Genomic DNA, 22,585 nt, shown 5'->3' on the forward strand with positions numbered 1-22,585 from the left:
AACCATAAGGAGATAATTAAATACAACTACGTCATTACGCGATAGCATTAGTTTGAAGGCTGAAGCTGATAAAACGGAACCTCAACGACTTGTGTGTGTTCATTAGGTTTCAAGACTTAACATAATTACTGAACTAAGACCAGAATTTTAATTCGTGATACAACACGGGAAATTGCTGCTTCTATTATTCCCCCCCATTTGTTTTACGTCGCACCGACACAGATAGGTCTTGTGGCGACGATGGGATAGGAAAGGCCTAGGAATGGAAAGGAAGCTGCGTGGCCTTAAGGTACAGCCCAGTATTTGCCTGGTGTGAAAATGGGAAAACCACGGAAAACCATCTTCAGGGCTGCCGACAGTAGGGTCCGAACCCACTGGCTCCCGGATGCAAGCTCACAGCTGCGCGCCCCTAACGGTACGGCCAACTCGCCCGGTGGGGGAATTGCTTTACAACAGTACAACAACGCTTCAAAAACTCCAGAAAGGGTTGTAAAATTTCGAAAAACGCTGTTTTACTAACAAACAGGAAGTCAGCAACTTTGTTATTGCCCTGAATGAAAAGGGAGTTAGGGATTGGAATAACTTACCAAGGGAGATGTTCATTAAATTTTCAATTTCTTTGAAATCATTTAGAAAAAGGCTAGGAAAGCAACAGATAGGGAATCTGCCACCTCGGCGACTGCCCTAAATGCAGATCAGTATTGATTGATTGACTGGCTATCACATCAAGTATCTAGAATGCTAGGATTCGACCACATCTCGAGAAATGACAAGTTCAGCATGACAGACTCATAAATAAATAAATAAATAAATAAATAAATAAATAAATAAATAAATAAATAAATAAATAAATCACCACTGATCTGCATTTACGGCAGTTTCCCAGGTAGCAGATTCCCTATCTGTTGTATACCTACTCGTTTTTTAAATAACTGCAAAGAATCTGAAAATTTAATGAACATCTCCCTTGGTAAATTATTCCAGTCCCTAACTCCCCTTCCTATAAAAGAATATTTGTCCCAACTTGTCCTCTTGAATTCCAACTTCACGTTAATCTTATCTTTATCCTTCCTACTTTTACAAACACCACTCAAACTTATTCGTCTACTAATGTCATTCCATGACATCTCTGACAGCTCGGAACATACCACTTAATCGAGCAGCTCGTCTCCTTTCTCCCAAGTCTTCCCAGCTCAAACTTTGCAACATTTTCGTAACACTACTCTTTTGTCGGAAATCACCAACAACAAATCGAGCTGCTTTTCTTTGGATTTCTCCAGTTCTCGAATCAAGTAATCCTGGTGAGGGTCCCATACAATGGAAGCACACTTTAGTTGGATTTTTATCATAGACCTATATGCCTCTCCTTTGTATCCTTACTAAACCCCGTACATACCCTCATAACCAAGCGCAGAGATCTGTACCCTTTATTTATAATCCCATTTAAGTGATTACCCCAATGAATATCTTTCCTAGATATGTACAGATGTCCCCATAAGGAACTTTCACCGCATAAACGCAGTAATTAAAAGAGAGAGGAATTTTCCTATTAGTGAAACTCGCAACCTGACTTTCAAACCCATTTATTATCATACTATTGCCTGCTGTCCATTTCACAACAATATCGAGGTCTGTTTGCAGTTGTTCACAATCTTGTAACTTATTTATTACTCTATACAGAACAACACCAACCGCAAAAAGCCTCATCACTGATTCCAGTAATTCTGCATTACCAAGCACGAACATGATTGTGGATTATCTCCTAATAAAGGTATAAATGTGGCTAATACGCAAACCAACCATTCCACAATAAGGTTACAGTCGAAATAGAGGCGTAAAGTTTCCTGGAACAGATATTATTGGTTAAGTGGTAGCGGCGGTTGTTTTAAGTTAAGATTAGATAATACCTGTCTCCCACAATGTCGGAAACCACACATCCGGTCGAGTGTATTGTTATCGTAATCTTTTCTTATGTAGTTTACAAAAGTTTATATCCTATAGCATAATTGAATGGGTCATCTCTCTTCAGAAACGGCATAAGTCATTTTTTTGACAAATCGAGTTAGCAACGATTTCGTATTCTATACATCTAAATCTGTGCAGAAACAACATACGTCAGGCATGCTTATTTTACATTGACATCTACTCAGATTTAACGTTCATTACAGAAACCGTATTATCACATGTCTGAAGCAGTACATCTGCATCTTCCTCTGCAAAAACAAGAATTTTTGGTCGTCCTTGTGGAATCGGATGACGTAGTTCTTTAAAAAATGATATTGTCGGAAGAGACACGCGGCAAAGAAATTCCAAAAGAACAAAGGGTGCGTTTGCAAATGTCAAAGTTCATGCATTTCTCTCCCATTCGTTATAAAAGCCAGGACCTACATTGACGGCTTACCGGTTCAGACATTTAATGTCAGAAACCCTATTCCTGGCCCAATGACCATGCCAATTGATGTAGCCTACCAATAAATTATAAGAAGATGGACGACCTGAAGAAGTTTCAGGAGTACATACCACAGGAGGAAGAAATCAACAAATGTTATGAAACAGTCTATTCTCGAGAGACGATTAATAAAAGGAAAATGAATAAGTTGACACCGAGCTCGATAGCTGCAGTCACTTAAGTGCGGCCAGTATCCAGTATATGGGAGCCAGTGGGTTCGAACCCCCATTGTCGGCAGCCCTGAGGATGGTTTTCCGTGGTTTCCGATTTTCACACCAGGCAAATGCTGGGACTGTACCTTAATTAAGGCTACGGACGCTTCTTTCCCACTCCTAGCTCTTTCCTGCCCCATCGTCACCAAAGAACCTATCTGTGTTGGGGGGACGTGAAGCAACTTGGAAATAATAATAATGAAGGTGATATGGAGAACTAAAAAGATACTGTTTTAACAGGTTTTGTACCTATGTTGTCTTGTAAATATATGTATTTAAACAAAACATGAGTTTTACTTTGAAAATCCATGTTTATTTTAGAAACAACATAAGTCAAGTTCTAAAAAGTTAAATTTACCATGTTGTAAAAACCATTAAAAATCACTATAATTGACAACAGTCTCAAGAGTGGCAGCATGTACCAATTTCATATTTTTTCATAATTCTTATTGCAGTTGTCTAGAAACCACACATTTTCTTTCTACTTTCCCGAAAGTTCTTGTTTTTTATTTACGTACTTTCTCAAATGAGTGATTCAATTGGAAAACATGCAGTAAAAACACAAACAAAGAAGTGTCCGGAAAACATCATTAACCAAAATTTAACACTTGTAAACGATTTTGAAATTGACAGAGAAAGAATGGCCTGAAATGAGTGTTAAAAACTGATTGTTTTAAGAGCAAGTACAACTGGGCCATCATCCTCTATTAACACTAATCAGTAGGGAAAAAATGGAGAGGTCCGACACTTAGAAAAATGAAGGTATCAGAGAAAAAAATGGAAGACTCCCTAGGCCTCGCAAACCTAATACCGTCAGAGTCGGAAAAGAACAAGACTTGACCAAAGGAGGTCGGATACGAAAGACGAAAGCGAAGGGACCAGCAATCATGATCACCAACGAACGCTCTCAAGGTGAAAGTCCCTGGTCTCCCTTTTAGTCGCCACTTACAACTAGGGTGTACAGGGAGTGTTACTGGTAAAGTTCGACTGCCTAACAATACAAGACAAAGTAGAATGATTGATGGTACAAACGGGTGGGAACAACAGTAAGAAGGTTATCGGAACGAGGAGATAAAGATTAAGTTACGAATGAACTCGGCTGATGAAGCTGTACGCACAAACAGGCTTCGGTGGTGGGGTGATGTGAGGTGAATGGAGGAGGATAGGTTACCTTGGAGGATAATGGACTGTCATGGAGGGTAAGAGAAGCAGAGAGAGAGAGAGAGAGAGAGAGAGAGAGAGGGAGAGAGCAAGACGACAATGGTTAGGACTAGACTCTGTTGCTCATGATTTAAAGACAATAGGTATAGAAATGAACGAGGACACACAGCTAGTTACAAATATGCAAACGTTTAGTAAATTCACAGAGACTTGCAGACTGAATAGTATAACAGTCTATGAGGATGATGTAATCTATATATTTAAAAAATTATAAAAACTAAAGCCAGTCAGTCCGGCCATTCTATCCGATCGATTTCCTTCATTCTTTTTTTAACTGAAAGGTATTCATGCACAGATTTGTCATCAGGTACTATAAATCAAATTATCCCTTTGAAGCAATCATATCTTTGGTTCTAATTGAGGTACGGAGTTTGTTTTGGCTCAAGGTCTTTCATTTCAGAACTTAACTATTCAAATTGGTAGATCTGAGAAAAATTATGAGTACATTATTGTCTCCATGACGAAGATCTTTTAAGGACTTTTTAACAGTTCGGCGCGTAGTGTTGTTCCAAGGAACGTTTAATTCAATTTCTTTGTGTGATGTATTTTCAAGTGTTTTGTTTACATAATATTACATTCTATTACCACAGTAGATTATGTGCTTTATTTCATTAACTCGAAACTTTGCAAATACATCCGTGAGGATAACGAACAACACCACACTTTGTACATTGCGGGCCGAGCCAGCGGGAAACTGCTAGTTATTATATTATTATTATTATTCTTTCTTCGAGTGGGCAAACTAAGGACCTCGACGTTCAACTTTTCTGCTGGAGAGGAACTTGATATTTGCCCAATACCCAATACTATTATTATTATTCATTCATAATCGATTTTGTCCAGCTATGGACCAAGTAAATAACTCTTCACGATTTCATTCACTTTCTTACAGCTTCTTTCTTTTCAGCCGCCCGATGTTTGTTCTTGGTCGCTGTTTCTGGCTCTAAGAACCCCTCAAATGTGCGTATCTTGTTTCTGAAAGTGGTTCGGTTGTGAATGTCTTGATCCATGATGTTCATTTCTTGCAGATCCTTATTAATGTTAAAAAACCCTTTGTCATAAGGCATTTCCTATTGGACTTGTTGATTTTTCTTGGGGGGTGGGGGGGTTAATTCTTAGCGAGTGTGTCGTTGGGCATTCTTGAAATAAGTCCAAAGAATTTAACCTTTCGTTTGCGCATGGTATCTGAAATCCTGCTGCATGTTTTATATACTTATTTGTTACTACGTAATCGGCATGTGTACGTATCTACATTATTATCATTCCACAAGGTGAGCGCCCCTAAGGAATCAGGTGAATGTAGCTATGAACAATGATGCCATCGCAAAGAAGCACTAGTAAAAAAAAAAAAAAAAAAAATCTGAGAACCCAAAAAAGCCCTGCTTTACATTATCTACAAGCGCCTTTGAATACAATTATTCAATTTCCTTTTCATGACTTTGGAGGAAATTCTAACTCTTCTATAGCCCCGTTATATTTCAACTGCGAGAACAACAGAAAGAGATAAAATAAATTATTGCATTTTATTACTCTTCATAATGGCAGTAAAAACAGCCATCTCTTTCGCGAAATGTGAAATGTAATAAGAATACTTTTAAAAAATAAGTAAATCCAATCATAAAAAACGTAGAACACATACATCTGCTATACAAGAACAAAAGGAATGGAAATACCTCGTATATTTATTCGGTAACATATCCTTCTATAATAAAAACTATTAAATCAAGTGCTATCAAATACAGTAATATATTTTTCTCTTGGAATGATACAAAACCTTCTGTATGCATATTTTTCTCTGTTTAAAAAATATGAATGTTCTTTTTTTTCGTTAAAAGAAAGCCAAGAGTGGAGTGGTAATAATAAATCTACAAACTGTCTGTGGAAATGCCAAGAACGTTTATGTAAGTTTATGAGTACTAAATGGAAAAGAAGACGCATATATACAGAGAGAGAGAGAGAGAGAGAGAGAGAGAGAGAGAGAGAGAGAGAGAGAGAGAGAGAGAGAGAGAGAGAGAGAGAGAGAGAGAGAGAATAAACAATATGTTGAGTTATAGCATGAGAAAGACAGAGGAGAAAAGAGCTATATATAAACGTTTTTAAGATATATGGCCTTCATCGGTGATGGATGCATCTAACAATGGTAGTAGACAGTGCAGGAATCAAATTATCCATCTTCTCTTTTCTCGTGAAAGAGAATGGAATGGATGGAGTAAAAGAGAGGAGAGAGGATGCTGGGATCGGAGAGAAAAAGATAGTATAGGGGAAGGGAGGGGAATACAGAGAGCTAAAGCAACAGAATGGGTTCTTTCTGTATAATCAATAATACATGCCCTATTTGAATTGCACTATACCTCCGTCAACTCCCCTCCCATCCAACTCACTGCCTCCTCGATCTCATTTCCCCCTCTCTCCCAACCACCCTAACACTCGGAAGTTCCCGATTTCTAGCAACTCCACACGAATGCCACGGGTTATCGATGTAAATATGCTCTGACGAAAATTGGGATTTCATGTTCTTTGAAAAGGGAGAATAAAAAGTATTGAAAGTAAAAAATAATAATACGATATCAAGTTATAATACAAACAGCAGGGACAATATATTTTACTGAAATATGAAGAGAACCCAAGTACACGAAACATGGTGCTGCCCGCTTCGAAGTCATCAATCAGGATTTTATGCAATTACCTCCACTGAGATGCTTTGTCTTTGTTGATTTCTTTCTAATATTTTGAAAATTCTTGAATATTGTCATTGTAACTTTGTCTTTTAGGCAGCCCGCAATTGAGGAACGTGTTTGCTAAACTTCTTTCGTGAATATGTATATTTATCTCGTTCTTGTTTATCCTCTTCATGTTGCGTAGGTCATTAGCAATGTTTACTTCTGCATACAATATTACTTTATCATCTATATAAATAAAATTGTAGGGGGTCCGCTGTCTGTAATTTCTTTTGTTTTGCCAATTTTTCAGATATTTATCCGTTTTAGGTCAACTCAAGACCGAATCGGTGGTTTTTACGTTTCGCGTCTGTTTGTTTGTCTGTCTGTTTGTCTGTTCCACCATCACGTCGAAACGGCTGGATAGATCTCAACCAAACTTCATATTTAGAGTATACTCCTCCCGGGGAAGGTTTCGATATGCATATCATGTTAAAATCTTTGAGTACACGGGAGGTTTATAGGAAAACCAGAATGGTTTTTCCACCATCACGTCGAAACGGCTGGTTAGATCACAACCAAACTTCATATTTAGAGTACACTCATCCCGGGGAAGGTTTCGATATGCATATTATTTTAAAATCTTTCAACAGACGGGGAGTTCATACGAAAACCTGAATGGTATTTCCACCATCACTTCGAAACGGCTGGATAGATCTCAACCAAGCTTCATATTTAGAGTATACTCATCCCTGGGAAGGTTTAGTTATGCATATTATTTAAAAATCTATGAATAGACGGGGGTTTTATAGGAAAACCAGAATGGTTTTCCTCCATTTTCTCTTATACTATTGATTTTCTGTAAACTTAGTTTACCGTACGTGAAACGTCTCTTCATTATAAACAACTTTCGTTATGTTCATAATTTACCTTACTCTTCACATGACGGAGAAATTTACAATTTTCCGCTGGTATCATGCTCTGCATTGAGTGACCGACAGACCGACAACGAACCTACAGCTTACCATTGCAACGTCTCTGACTGCATGCCAGCAGGGAAGTAACGTATTGCCATTTTCCTCATCATGCTTTTAAATTCGTGGTTGTTCCTTGGGTAGATGGCAAGAGAGGCGTCAATCGGCCCACCTGCGGGATATTGGCGGAATATCGTTGGATGTTATAACCGCCCTCGAATAGATTAAGTAATAACACCATTAGTCATCTTCTTATTATTTGTTTACCTAAGAATCACTGGACCTAAATTTGTCCTCTGTTACCGCTTTATTATATCCATAACTCGCACTAGCATAATTTATTGAGAGGCATTTGATATTCCAATATATTCACTTGGCATTTACATATTTGTCGTTATCCGGCTGTCCTCAGTTATAACCCATTTTCTATTACTTTCAACTTTCTTAACTTTCTTCCTTAATTACGCCGTATGTACGCGAGTGCTACAAACTACTGGATGTATTTCCACCAAGACTCATATTTAGAATACACCTGTCCTTGATAGGTTTTAGGGCAAATATTGTTTCTAAATCCCTGAACTGACTAGGGGTTTATACGAAACCGAAACAGTGATTTTGCACTTCCACAAAATATACACAACCAAACTTAATGGAAATCTACCTACCTTGGTAGAAATTAATTTCTAAATCTTTTTTCTCATGTGCATCATTTCGATACGAGGATTAATAAGGGAGATATCATTAACGGACCGTTTTTCTGTACAAGTCCCATCGGACTTGACTCACGAGCGGGTGCGTGTAAAGCGTATTCCTTACAACTTGAAAACTACTGAAGACATTCGAACCAAAATTTATATTTAGCATCCACCTGTCCAAAGGTAGGTTTTACACGTAAATAACATTTCATGTTCCGGAATCGACTGGCGGTTTATAGGGAACACAAATGGTGATTTTACTCTTCCACAGTATATACAGAACAAGACCAACCTGACTGGAAATCGAACAAACGTGATGGAATTCCACCTCTAAACCTTTCTTTTCATGTGCATTTTTTCGTCAGGAGGATTAATAAGGGAGATATCATGAATGGTCACTTTTGCAGGTTAAGTCCAGCGGACATAGCCCAAAAGGTGGTTTACATGGAGCAGATTCCTTAACTATATAAATGAAATCGTAACGACTGTGTGCCTCTAGACGGACTATTTTGGCGATATTTTCGTACATCTTTCCGCTTAAGGGGTAATAATGACCATATCCATAATTTTTGGTTTAGTTTCCAGAAAGTCCTAATTTTTACCCGCCTCGCCCAAAATCCAGATTGCGGCATAATCTGCCAGAAGAAAAAGAAGATAATTGAAAATTGACAAAATTATACGTTTTAGCCTGTAACGAACGGAAAACATCCTAGATCATTAAATTTTTCACTTTTTATCCCCGAAGAATATCGAAATATGCAGGCAATTTTAATGATGGTGCACACCTTCGGAAATTCCTATCACATAACGGATTGCACAATCTCCGTTCAATTTGGAATGATCTACAACCTTGGTCTTAAGACTTTTTGCCGTATCTGTATCCCTTTTACATTTGATTTTTCTCTATTAATCGATGTTAAGTCAATTTGGAATTTTCACATGCATAATTCATACTTTCAATTACTTATATGAAATACAGAATCATCATACTCTTCACGAAAATTGTCCCACCCAGTAGGCATATGTTAGCCAAATGCTATGTATGTAGCTGTCACATAATTATCCGAAAAGTAATGTAATGTGTGATAATCTTACAAAACCTTTACCCTGTTCCACGTTTCTAACTCAATCTGACCCAAGGATAGATGACATATCATAGGACCAGCCATTTAGGCCACTAAATCCGGCGTGTCTTATGGTATGATCTTTTGTCGATATGACGTACGTTTAGTAGCAGTTTATCTGTAAATGAAGGTCTTCAATATTGTAAACACGCATATACTTTCGTATGTCGATCTATATATATTCACTGATGTCGATTTTTAGCGATCGAGAAAGGGTGGGTCTGATATTGTAATCAGTACTCCCCACACCGACTTTGACTGGCAGTAGGAAAGGGTTCCTTCTCCAACTCCTGTGTAACTGGCATTAGTAAGGAAGGCCTACAATTGTAATGAATAGTTCCCTTCTCGATTTGACTTGCAGAAGGCAAGTGAGCATGCAGTTTTGTTTAAAACTCCCCTACCCGATTGTGTTTGGCAGTAGGCAAGGGTGCCCGCAATTAGAAACAAATGTCCTCATCTAAAATGTGACTGGCATTAGGCATAGTGGCCTGCTATATTGATGGAAACTCACCAACTTGGTGTGACTGGCAGTAAGCTGGCTGGCAGTAGGAAAATGGGCCTGGCATTATAATGATAACTGCACAACTCAATTTCGAGTGATAGTAGGGTAATTGCTTACCATTATAATAGAAACTCCTCAACTGTAATCTGTCTGGAAGTAGGAAAGGGGGCTGCCATTTTAACGAAAACTCCCCAAATCGATTCTGTCCGCGTAGTAGGCAATGGGGCCTGCAATTATAATATAAACTTCTCAACTCGATTGTGAATGGTAGTAGGCAAGTGAGCCTGCCGTTATATCACAATTCCGTAACAAACACTTTACATTGGAAACAACGTACGGGGACCTCCCCATGCTCTTTCTCGGATAACGCTAAGAGACATGCAATTTTAAAACAATCTTATTTACTGCATGTACACTATTTACTTCGATATTCGAATACAATGTAGAATACCGTAGCGAAGCACGGGTACATTCGCTAGTTCTCCTTATAAGAATAAACATCTCTGTAATCGGACCTGGAAATAAGGAAAATTGTACAGAAAAGACAAACGCAGAGATTGCTATTTAGAACGATAACGGAACGACAAGGGCGCCCTCTACCTCTCAGGGAAAGGCAAAAATCTAGTGTAGTCACGTGATTTCTTTTCAAGAAAATGATTTAAAAGTCAGTATTACGTAAAAGCGGTAGTACCGTCCCCCACCAGCCAGGGGATACCGTGGGTTATTCTACCGCAGAATACAAATCGTCATTTATCTTCCAAAATATTAAAATTACTACATACCCCCAGGTCTACACCCCCCCCCCCCCCTCCCTAGACACTGTCATATGGGCGCCCATGCGGAAGGATGTTTTCAGCCAATCGAAGCATTCACTGACTAAGAACAGGAAAACTACTCAGGAACAACCAAGAGGAGAATGATAATGATTACACTAGGCAACAAATTTTTGTTTAGACCAGGCGAGTTGGTCGTGCGATTAGGACCACGAAGCTGTGAGCTGGCATCCGGGAGATAATGGGTTCGAACCCCACCTTAATTAAGACCACGGCCGTTTCCTATCCCACCGTCGCCATAAGACCTATCTGCGTCGGTGCGACATTACGGAGATTGTTATTATTTTGAACTTCTTATCTGCGATTCTGTTCTCCCTACGCGTGGCTGGTTCCTTCTGTCCTAAAATGAAGTAAAATCAATGGTATAATGGTCCTGATTTAAAGTCAGGGTACTGGTATTTTAATACTCTTTTTCCGAACTTTTTTTTTTTTTACCAAAGCTTGCTCCAGATGGCTAATAAAAGTTACCTCCAGTCTAGGAGGACCTAGGAAGCTCCCCTACACAGTGTTGCCACGTCTCCCGAAATTTCAGATCTCCCGATTTTTTTGCAACACACCAGAAAACCCGATAAAACAAAAAGTTCCCCCGGAATTTCTTCTAATCCAAAGTTCAGGAAAATGAATAACAAAGATTAATGGTACATAATATATTTGTGGCGAAAAACTCGCCTCGTCTCACTACGTGACGTTTTATCGATAACAGCACTAGTTAGGTACTTCCCCGCATTAATTTTATGCTCAAATTTCGTAATCTCTCGTTGTATTGAACTCAAAACTCAGGCTTGACTGAATCATTCGAAGGTAAATCCTCGACCCCCATAGAGAATATAAAATCTGCATCCTGCTACAACATCAAAATTGGTACCCAATTTCTACGCCTGATCAATAACTAGATCTACTGGAAAATAGAGAAGAAAGAGAAGAAGAAGAAGCATAGCGTGGCCAGAGAGTACGGGTGAGTGAAATTGTATCTTTTGGTGAGTGAAATTGCATCTTTTCCTCATATTAACTTCTTTAATTTAGTTATACTGTAACATTTCAGTGCTCGAGAAACTACCGAAATTTTCATTAAAACTCCCGACATGTTTACGTACCAACTACCTATTTTTTTATTTGTAGACCTGGCAAAACCTCCCTATATTTAAAAAGGCATGGTTGGATATCGGCCAGAACAGTGTTCGAAAGAAAAATAAGTGTTTATAAGCTTTTTGAAAAAATCCTGGATTTTTGTAATTTTTGGACGTTTTCTGTGAGGCCACAAGCCATTATTATTATTATTATTATTATTATTATTATTATTATTATTATTAAAATATTGATGCGAATCTGAGTCCTTGGCTGAATGGTTAAAGTATTGGCCTTCCATTCAGAGTACCCCGAGTTCGATTCACGGCCGGGTCGAGGATTTTAACTGTCTGGTTAATTTCTCTAGCTCGGCGACTAGGTGTTTGTATTCATCTTCATTTCAATAAAACGCATCACACTACAAATCGCCACAGAAAAGAACAATACTGAATGCATCCCTCCACATACTTCAGGGTTGGCATCAGGAAAGACATCCCGCCGTAAAAATGAGCAAAATTCTTACAAAATATGTACAACCGAAAACTGGGGAAATATTTTACTACTTGCTTTACGTCGCTTTGACACAGATAGGTCTCATGGCGACGATGGGATAGGAATGGGAAGCGAGCTGTCGTGGCCTAAATGAAGGTACAGCCCCAGCATTTACCTGGTGGGAAAATGGGAAACCACGGAAAACCATATTCAGGGTTTCCGACAGTGGGGTTCGAACCCACTATCTCCCGAATGTAAGCTCACAGCTGCGCGCCCCTAACCGCTCGGCCAACCCCCTCGGTAAATTGGAGAAACGTGGTGGTGATTATTATTTTAAGAGGAAGTACAACTAGACAACCATCCTCTATATAACACTATTCAGAGAGAAAAAAATGGATGGGGTCCGACACTTCGAAAAATGAAGGTATCGGCCGAAGAAAGACAAGGGCAACGAAGGGCCGAATGCTCTAATATCGCCTGGGTCGGAAAAGAACAAGAGTTGACCAAGGGAGGTTGGAAAGAATAGATGAAAGTAAGGAGCCTGGCACAAGTAAATGGATACAATGCCAGGACGCAGCTAATAGTGGTGGTGGTGGTGATTATTGTTTTAAGAGGAAGTACAACTAGGCAACCATCCTCTATATAACACTAATCAGAGGAAAAAATGGAAGGGATCCGACACTTCGAAAAATGAAGATATCGGCCAAAGGAAGACAAGGGCCACGAAGGGCGTGAAGATGAAAGACTCCCTAGCCCTCGCAAACCTAATAGCATCGGGGTCGGAAAAGAACAAGAGATGACCAAGGGAGGTCGGATAGGATAGATGAAAGTGAGGAGCCTGGCACAAGTAAGTGGAAGCAATGCCAGGACTCAGCTGAGGGCCTCGTGGTCGCTAACCCACGCTCCAAAGTTCAGATCCACTGAGGCCCCTTTTAGTAGCCTCTTACGACAGGCAGGGGATACCGTGGGTGTTATTCTACCGCCCCCACCCACAGGGGGAGGACGAAGCAAAGAGCCCCATGGTCGCTAACGCACACACCATTGATCTGCATTTAGTGCTGTCACCCAAGTTCAGAGCCCCTAGGGCTTGGGGAAAGGGTCAAGAAGAAAGTTACAGGCGTTACGTCCAACTAACTACCGGTACCCCTACTATTTTTGAAGACGCCACGGTGCCGGTTATTTTGTCCCGCAGGAGCTCTTCCACATGCCGAGAAATCTATGAATATGATGACGGGGTACTTGAGCACATTCACATTGTGTTTTACCATATGAATTACTCAACTGGCCGTGAATTTAAAAAAAAAAATCGCGCTCCGAAGTTTCCGTATGTGGGAATCTTCTGTAGCTAAACCAGAACTTAACCAGGACTGACTTTCACCACTATTGTGGCGTACTACCGGCTGCAATTTCTGGATATTTCTAATAAAAGGTATTCTGTTTAGATACTGTCTCAGAGTACATCCTCACACGGCAGTAAACTAATTTTGTTCCATTCCATGTGTACGTATTTTCCAATATGATTTCACAATCAAATTTACTGGTACAAGAACGTCTTCAGAATCAGTAGCGTAGCCAGGATCGACCGATGTTGGGAGGGGGGGGGGGGGGGGAAGGGCTGTTATAGTTACAAAATGATGGAACATAATGAAGGTGCTTATGCGTGTGGTGGAGATTGCATAACAATGATTTTTGTTAAATTTTACAAGTTGTTTACATCGCACAGACACATAAGTATTTTGGCGTTGATAGAATACGAAGGGATAGGAGTGGGCATGAAGTGGCCGTGGCCTTAATCAATGTACAGCCCCAGCATTTACCTGGTGGGAAAATGGGAAAACACTGGAAATCATCTTCAGGGCTGCCGACAGCTGTGGGATTCGAACCCACCATGTCCCGAATGCAAGCTCACAGCTGCGCATCCCGCACTCTGATATACGTGAATTATGTTGATATTCAGATTGCAGTACAGCAAAAGAGATTAGCCTATATAAAAATATAGAACAAGAACAATGTGATCAACCTCAACAGTTCTGCAGCAAATAGTAGGCCCTATGTTCAGATTACAATCTAAAATCCAACTTTCGAGGCTTCTTTTAAAAAAGACTCGAGAGATCTGTTGGTTTTACAATTATATCTCTGTGAATGTTCAAAAGCTGGCCCTGCGGTGTAGTGGTAATGTGCCTGCCTCTTACCCCGGGTTCGATTCCCTGTCAGGTCTGGGATGTTTACCTGAATCTGAGGGCTGGTTCAAAGTCCACTCAGCCTACGTGATTACAATTGAGGAGCCATCTGACAGCGAGATGGCGGTCCCGATCTAGAAAAACAAGAATAACGGCCGAGAGGATTCGTTACGCTGACCACACGACACCTGGTAATCTGCAGGCCTTCAGGCTGAGCAGCGGTCGCTTAGTAGGTCATGGCCCTTCGGGACTGTTGTGTTATGGGATTTGGTTTGACTTTCACGTGTTTATTCTCATTTTCTGTTTATTTAATTTCTTTTGTAAACATCGTAACCCCCAGTAACCCCTCTCCTCCCCTGTTCAGAATATAGATGTTTACAGCTCAAGACGCAGTGTTTACAAGAGGGCTCCCCATAGAGGTGGGCTAATAAGGCGGTTATCGCTGGAGGCTGGTGACGTCACACACTGCTGATGAATATTTATCAAGTACTTGCTACTGTATTCCAAGTATTCACTGGGTCAGCAAATACCATTTGCATCTCATTACCTCCTTATTTTTGAAAAAAACTAAACCTCACACAGACAAACTATAGTCTCAGGCACCAGCTTTAGACTCACAATGGAAGTAATGTATTTAAACTCAATATATTGCTCGGAAAACTGTGTCGTTAGTGTTGTGGCTGGCTTTCTACCCAATAATAAATAATGCACAATAAAATAATTAGTAATAATTACGCGTAAATATTCCCTGGAGAAAATGATGCCTTATTCCAGCGGCTTCTGGCATCTTCGGATCAGTGGCGTGCACTGAGGACTACCAAGGCTATCTGTGAAGCCCAAACCTCAAATGAGAACGACGGAAATCTAAAGCTCATTATAATGTAAGTATCTGACACATTGTTCGATTTATAAAACTTGAAAGCAGTGAGAAAAAACGTCGCACATATTTTTGAGAGTAAAGGCATCGGAGACTGATATTGCAGTCCAAGCGCTGCGTCCCTCACCTCACACGGCTAGCAGTTTGAAGGTCCTACAGGTGCGGGGACCGGAAGTGATTGGTGTGCTAGGCTTCGCTCCGTCAAATCGCCACTGCTAACGAACAATCATGCGTTACTCATCGTATACGTACTTTCTCACCTCATACTACTGACTTTATTAATTATATGGATATCAGAGTGCTGGTATTTCACTCCCGTTTACTTCTACTGTACATCCCTGTAGGAAGACAATGAAGGGCTGCTGTTACAGGAGTAATATAGTGTTATTTTCATAGGTAGATTTGCTAAAATTAGGTTTGGTGTTCTATTTTATTGGTTGGAATGGACACCACCTCTTTTATTGGTTGGAATGGACACCACTGATCTCTCGAGGAAGCTAATAAACCAGTGAATGATGGGCACGGCCGCTGGTAATATTGTAAAAATTCAAAATTTTAATTTAATAATAATAATAATAATAATAATAATAATAATAATAATTTTCACAATACTAGACAGCAGACCTAAAGTGTCGGACAAATGGTTCAGGGAGGTGAGAAAGGATCTCGGACTAAATTCAGAAGACATCTCAAACCGAACAACGTTTAGGTCAGTGATCGACAGATTTCAGGGATTCCATGACGAACCAAAACTTAACCGTGGGTGGACGGACGAAAGAAGACAGGCTGCCAGAGAGAGGATGCTGAAGTTCTGGGCTGTGAGGAAGGCTTCCAGAAACATGTAATTGTTATCTAACGTGGTCTCTAATGGCCGTAAACGAATATATATAATAATAATAATAGTATTAATAATGGTGCATGGCATCTGTATAGGCTTGGTGGTGACCTAATGAGGATGAAATGAATGGCGAACACGTCATAAACAAAGTCCCCAAGCCAGGGGAATTAAGAATATGAGTGGGTTGATTCTGAGAATTGAATCGGAGTCATCCGACCAAAGGCAAGCATTCTATCCATTTAGCCACAAAGCTGGACTTTAATTAATTTGCTAAACCTTACGGTACCATCTCTAATGGTCAAATGTTGATTATTGACAGTAGCAGAGGAAAGGGAGTAGCTTGTGAAACAGCTTTGACAACACAGCAGGCTACTGCGTTAGCTATTGACTGCAACTCACAAGGCTTAAGGCTTGACGTTCACAACAACAAATATCGAATAAGGTTACCGTAAGTCTAATGGTAACCCACGTCTTGATCCCGGCATGCGCCACTGCTTCGGATCCACTTATCTCGAGCTTCCAGAAAATGACAACTGAAGAAGATAAACAGATGCTACCTGAGGTAAAAGATCTGCTTTTCGAACCATCTCCCAGTGGACAACCCGACAGCGACCCTTCTGGTAGCGATAATGACGCAAACGACGAATGCGACTATGATTTCGATTGGAAAATGTAAAATATCTAATAAAACATTTCAATACCGACTTCTAATTCGCTATCAGCGACCTCAAAATACCTTATACCCGAATTTTTACTCGAATCCGCTAAATTTATAATTTTTTGATCCGCCATTTTGAATTTTATAATTCCGACATGGGATTCGTAATCAGCGACCTCAAATTAAAAAAAAAAAATCTAATAAGAACACAGTTTTGTAGGATTTTATATCCATTTTTCTAGTATGTCCAGGTTTTCAAGAGAGCTGGTCCACTGTGACCGGCCAGAATAAAAAAAGACAGGATGGCTAAACAAATCCTTCAAAACTTGGCACAGAGTCTCCATTATGGTTCTTATTCTGAAATGAAACTAGCTGCTGAGGACAGGAAAGAATGGTTGCATAGACAAAGCATTGCCTTTAGGCAGTGATGATGATGGCTCCAACAATACCAGGAAACAATACTTTCAAGATCCTTGCCTTTAGATAATTAAATTTAAACTATTAATATTTTACAGCTATCCATCAGCTGGCAATAAAGACAAGAATCACAATCCTTGTGGCACGTGCAGCAGGTAGAGTTGGTTACATAAAGAAGAGAAACTTCAGAATGCTGCAGGTGTTCGGAAGCTAGACGGGAAGGATGCATGGTTTACATGGAGACACTTCCGCGTTCAGTCAGCAAGCATCCGGTGAACGAACTAAACACCTTTACAATCCCCTACTTTCAACTAGCTCTGAGACATCATTCAATTTCACATCTTCTTCCACTGTTTTTCCCCACATCTGTGGGGTCGCAGGTGCAAACTCTGTCGCACAAGCGGATCTGGCCCTGTTTTACGGCCGGATGTCCTTCCTGACGTCAAACCTATATGGAGGGATGTAATTACTATTGCGTGTTTCTGTGGTGGTTGGTAGTGTAGTGTGTTGTCTGAATATGTAGATGAAAGTGTTGGGACAAACACCTAGTCCCTGGGCCAGAAGAATTAATCAAACGCGATAAAATCCCCGACCCGGCCGGGAATCAAACCCGGAACCCTCTGAACCGAAGGCCTCAACGCTGACCATTCAGCCAATGAGTAATTTCACATCTCTTACAATTAAATTATAAAAACGGAGTCTGTCGTCACCGTGATCTCCCTCAGCTTTTCTTAAGTACCGCAATGACAGAGTCTATCATCATGTTAAGAAGCCTGGCACAAGTAAGTGGATGAAATGCCAGGACTCAGCTAAGGGCGCCAGTGGTCGCCAACCCACGCTCGCAAGTTTGAGAGATCCTTTTAATGCCCTTACGACAGGAAAGCGATACCGCGGGTGTTTTTCCACCGGCCACATCCTTGTTGTGCAGGGTACATGTTTCGAGCGCACTTCTTTTTTTTAAAAAAAAAAAGGAATCCTTTACAATGGCATACAACCGCGGAAATTCGGGTCAACTGGCCGGCGTGAAACTAGATAACGAGTGCAACTATGGAGAACAACATTATTTATGCTTAACTTGTAAAAAGTTCATGGTCAATTTGAAGGCAGGCTACTCAGACATAATAGAAACCCGAAATATCTAGGGATAACGCTTGATAGAATGCTCAGTTATAAACAACACCTATTAAGAACAGCTGTCAAAATCAAAACTCGAAATAACATTCTCCAGAAACTCTGTGGCACATCATGGGGTTTCGCTGCATCAACAATCCGTGCTTCAGCTCTGTGTTAGGTTTACCCTGTTCCGGAATACTGTTCTCAAGCTTGGATGAATAGTACTCACGTAAGACTTGTTGACACACAGCTCAACCATACCTTGCACAATCAGACCTACACCTTTCTGGCTACCCATTCCACCTCCTCCTATGCGGCGGGAAAGTGCACGCGTACGGGAGACAAAAATAAATCATCTCCCCCTGTTCACGCAGACATCCCAATCGTTAGTAAAGGAAGGCGTCGCACTTGTCACCCACCCCAGGAAACTGCAAGGATGTTAGTCGGTAACGGCTTTAATACTAATGACTGTGGAGACGTACATGGCAGATTAATGCTACGACGGAACAACTTTGCCGCGCATAACTGGCTTTGAATTGCCACGCAAGATCTGGTCGGTTTTAACCGAATAAGAACTAATACTGATAGGTGTGCCGATTTCCTGCACAAGTGGAAGAAAAAAATACTTTTCCAAGTTGTGACTGTGGTAGTGCTGAAAAGCCTACTGCTCACCATATAGTTCAAGGAACGTCCTCTGAGAGCTTTCCCTGAGTTCCTGGTTGTGACAGAGATCAATATAGACTACATTCATGGCTTGGATATTAGTTTGTGATATGAGATAATATTGTAAACATTAATTTCTAGTGATGTAGCCATACGCTAAATAAAGATAAAAATAAATACGCAGCAAGCACGTTGATTCAATTAACATACCCTTTAAAAAAGCTTAGATACGTAAAGTAACACACAGTATCTTCACAAAATCAACATACCAGTGATTCTCTGAAGGAGTCCGCTCATACAACCGCTCTGCATCAGCATGCACACAGAGAGACACACCTGCTGTAAAATGAGAAAAAGGAACACTAATCTACTTACTTCTGGGGTTCATTGGGGTCCCTCTTCTTCTTTTTCTTCTGAACTTTTGGTTTCTTCTGTACTTTGGCTAAACCAGCATCGGCAGGTTCGGGTGAGGGCCTCTTCATGCCTGCCATCTGGAATTAAAAGAAACAAATGCTGTAGAATACAACTCCAACAACTATTTCTTTTTGTTCAATTTGCTTTATGACGCACCGACTTAGACAGGTCTTAAGGCGATGATGGGATAGCAAAGGGCTAGGAGTGAGTAGGAAGCGACCGTGGCCTTAATTATAAGGTACAGCCCCAGGCTACCGACAGTGGGGTTCGAATTCATTATCCCCCGAATGCAAGCCGATGGCTAAGCTGCACAACCATTTGCTCGGTACATCCAACAACTATGCAGATAAATCATTTAATAGCCAAACGTTTTAATAATAATAATAATAATAATAATAATAATAATAATAACAAGAAAGGAGATTCAGACAAGCTCGAAATCCGGGAGAGAAAAATATTGAGAAAGATATTGGGATCGGTCAAGGAAGAGAACGACTAGAAAAGGTAACGCAACCAAAAGCTCTACAGATACTGTAAAAAAAAATCACGGACGTGCCCAGGAAGACGCCTAGCATTTTATGGACACGTATATAGGATGCATCATGTCAGGTTGACCAACCAGCCTCTCGTTTACTGGCAAAAGAGGAAGACTAAGTCGTCATGGTTGATGGAAGTAAACAAAAATCTGCAAGAACCGGGAGGAACAGAAAGAGACTTAAAAAACCGGACTTTTCTCAGGAGGATGCTTAAACGAATGAGATTCCAGGACAAACCACCAAGAAGGAAGGCAGATACCGATACCCTCTGGACAAAGGAGAGGAAGGAACAAGACAGCCAGATGATGTGCATGCAATTACTGGACAAACATCAAAAACCACCCCAAACGCAATAGTTTAATATCGTGGTCCTTAGTCGCCTTATATGAAATAATAATAATAATAATAATAATAATAATAATAATAATAATAATAATAATAATAATAATAATTTGTCCCCCAAGGATTAATTTTAGGTTACTACAAGTAAATCAAAATTATACCATTACCGGTTTACAATTTTCGGAGAAATTCATGCAGGTAAAATGAAAACAGAAAGAAACGTAAGTGTCCCATAAAGAGAACAACATTCTCTGATAAGAATAAAACAGTACAGATAACTTATCACAATTCATACTGCGTGACTCCATCAAATTAAAGCCGCAAACGGGAAAAATTCAACACATTTTTACCTCAGAAAATCAGTAAAGAGACATCACGAAATTATAAGAACAAGTAGGTAATCAGTATGGGTCTGAACGGTGAAGGCCAGTCTGACTAGTAAACATAAAAACCTGATGTTGACCCATCTTGTCCGCTGTCGGGAAGATCTCGTACGAATGAAAATAATTCTGAAACCAATCATTATGATCTCGAGACTGTCCTTTCAACTCTCAAACAATAGTAGTGGCTACAAGAGAGTACGCCAGTGATAAGACTACACAGATTCTGACTCTCGCAGTGGCTGTTCCTCTTTGAAAAATGAACGAAAAAAAAAAAAACTAACTTTGATTAAAGTCGGTCATGAGTTATTACTCGTTCATATTTTTAAAAAATCGTCTAGAAATGTTGAGTTCCCGAGAAAAAGAGAGAAAAAAAAACTCAACTGCACTTACATGATAAACACAACACGAACTCCGAACAAGTAAATCAAAATTATTCCATTACCGGTTTACAATTATCGGAGAAATTCATGCAGGTAAAATGAAAACAGAAAAAAAAAAGTCACATAAAGAGTACAACATTATCTGATAAGAATAAAACAGTACAGATAATTTATCACAATTCATACTTTCCTTAAATCTAAAATAATCCAATGATTTCGGTTTCTGAATACAAGTCTTGAGTGGTCGCTACCAGAACGACCCGTGCGTCTACTTCCACGTTCCTTTCTCGCTCCCAGATCACACTGTTCTCAGCGCTACTTTTAACGAAACAGACCACGCATTTGGTGAAAGAAATCACAGCTATACAACCCCCTGCCCGTTTTTATAATTCCAATGAATTTCGTTAAAGATAAAGCTACAATCGAGGAAGCAAAAAGACTGTCTGCAACCCACTGGATCAACAATACAGACCATATAGTAAACATTTCCAAAAATGAATAACAGAGCACTGTAGTGTGAAGTATTGTTGAACCACTAGATCAAGTAATATGGTAAGGTACATTTTCCAGAACGCTATTGAACGTACAGTTTTATAAGAAGTCCTGGTCATAGGGACGACATTTTCGCTTAGAAAAAAGTCACATGCAATTAACAGTATTTGAACTGCGACCGATGGTGGTGATACGATACCATCATATATAATATTATGAACTTAGATTTAAAAATAATATTTTCATCAAATTTCCTTCCACGTGAACTGTCTGGATAGCACAGTCGGTTGAATGTTCGTCAGCTATCCTTAAGATTGCGAGATCGTACCATGTATAATCAATTAACATATAAGGGCGTTTCATGAAGAAGATGAACTACAGAGGGAAGGAAAAAAATGGACGAAGTCCAATTCGAAATATGAAGATATCGCTAAAAAAACATGGATCACGAGGGGCGTGAAAATGACACTCCCTAGGCCTCGGGAACATTGGTTGGTTGGTGTTTATTGTTTCAAGAGGAAGTACGACTGGTCAAATATAACACTAATCAACAGAAAGAAAAAATAAGAGGTCAGACACAATTCGAAATATGAAGCTATCGGCCGAAGAAAGACAAGGGCCTCGAATGCTCTAAAGACCGTCGAGGTTGGAAAAGAACAAGAGTTAACCAACGGAGATCGGATAGGATAGATAAAAGTGAGAAGCATCGCATAAGTCAGTGGTAGCAATGCTAGGACTCAGCAAAGGGCCCCGTAGTCTTCAGCATTAGGTAGGGCCCCATTCTCACAGACACGCAAGTTGCCTTATAAGACATCAACTCGGAAGACCCGCACCACGCCTTTCGGGAGACCACACCCACGTTCTCAAGTTAAGAGTACCCGGGGCACCTCGGAAACGTAATACCGTCAGGGTCGGACAAGAAGAGGAATTGACCAAGGGAGATCGGACAGGATAGATGAAAGTGGAAGCAATACAGGGACTCATCTTACGACCCCGTGGTCACCAATCCACGCTCCCAAGTTAAGAGACCCTGGGGCCCCCTTTACTTGCCTCTTACGACAGGCAGTG

At 40.2% G+C, this 22,585-nt stretch overlaps 1 protein-coding gene across 1 annotated transcript in view; it reads right to left on the reverse strand.

Moving 5' to 3' along the window:
• Positions 1-22,585, reverse strand: part of LOC136884796 (TOX high mobility group box family member 2) — a 690,340-nt gene that overhangs the window by 57,260 nt on the left and 610,495 nt on the right. The window contains exon 6 of the mRNA XM_068230184.1: positions 19,346-19,461. Coding sequence (XP_068086285.1) covers positions 19,346-19,461 — 116 coding nt within the window. The remainder of the gene's footprint in view (positions 1-19,345; positions 19,462-22,585) is intronic.

Source organism: Anabrus simplex, chromosome 13, assembly GCF_040414725.1.
Source record: "Anabrus simplex isolate iqAnaSimp1 chromosome 13, ASM4041472v1, whole genome shotgun sequence".
Classification (NCBI taxonomy): Eukaryota; Metazoa; Arthropoda; class Insecta; order Orthoptera; family Tettigoniidae; genus Anabrus; species Anabrus simplex.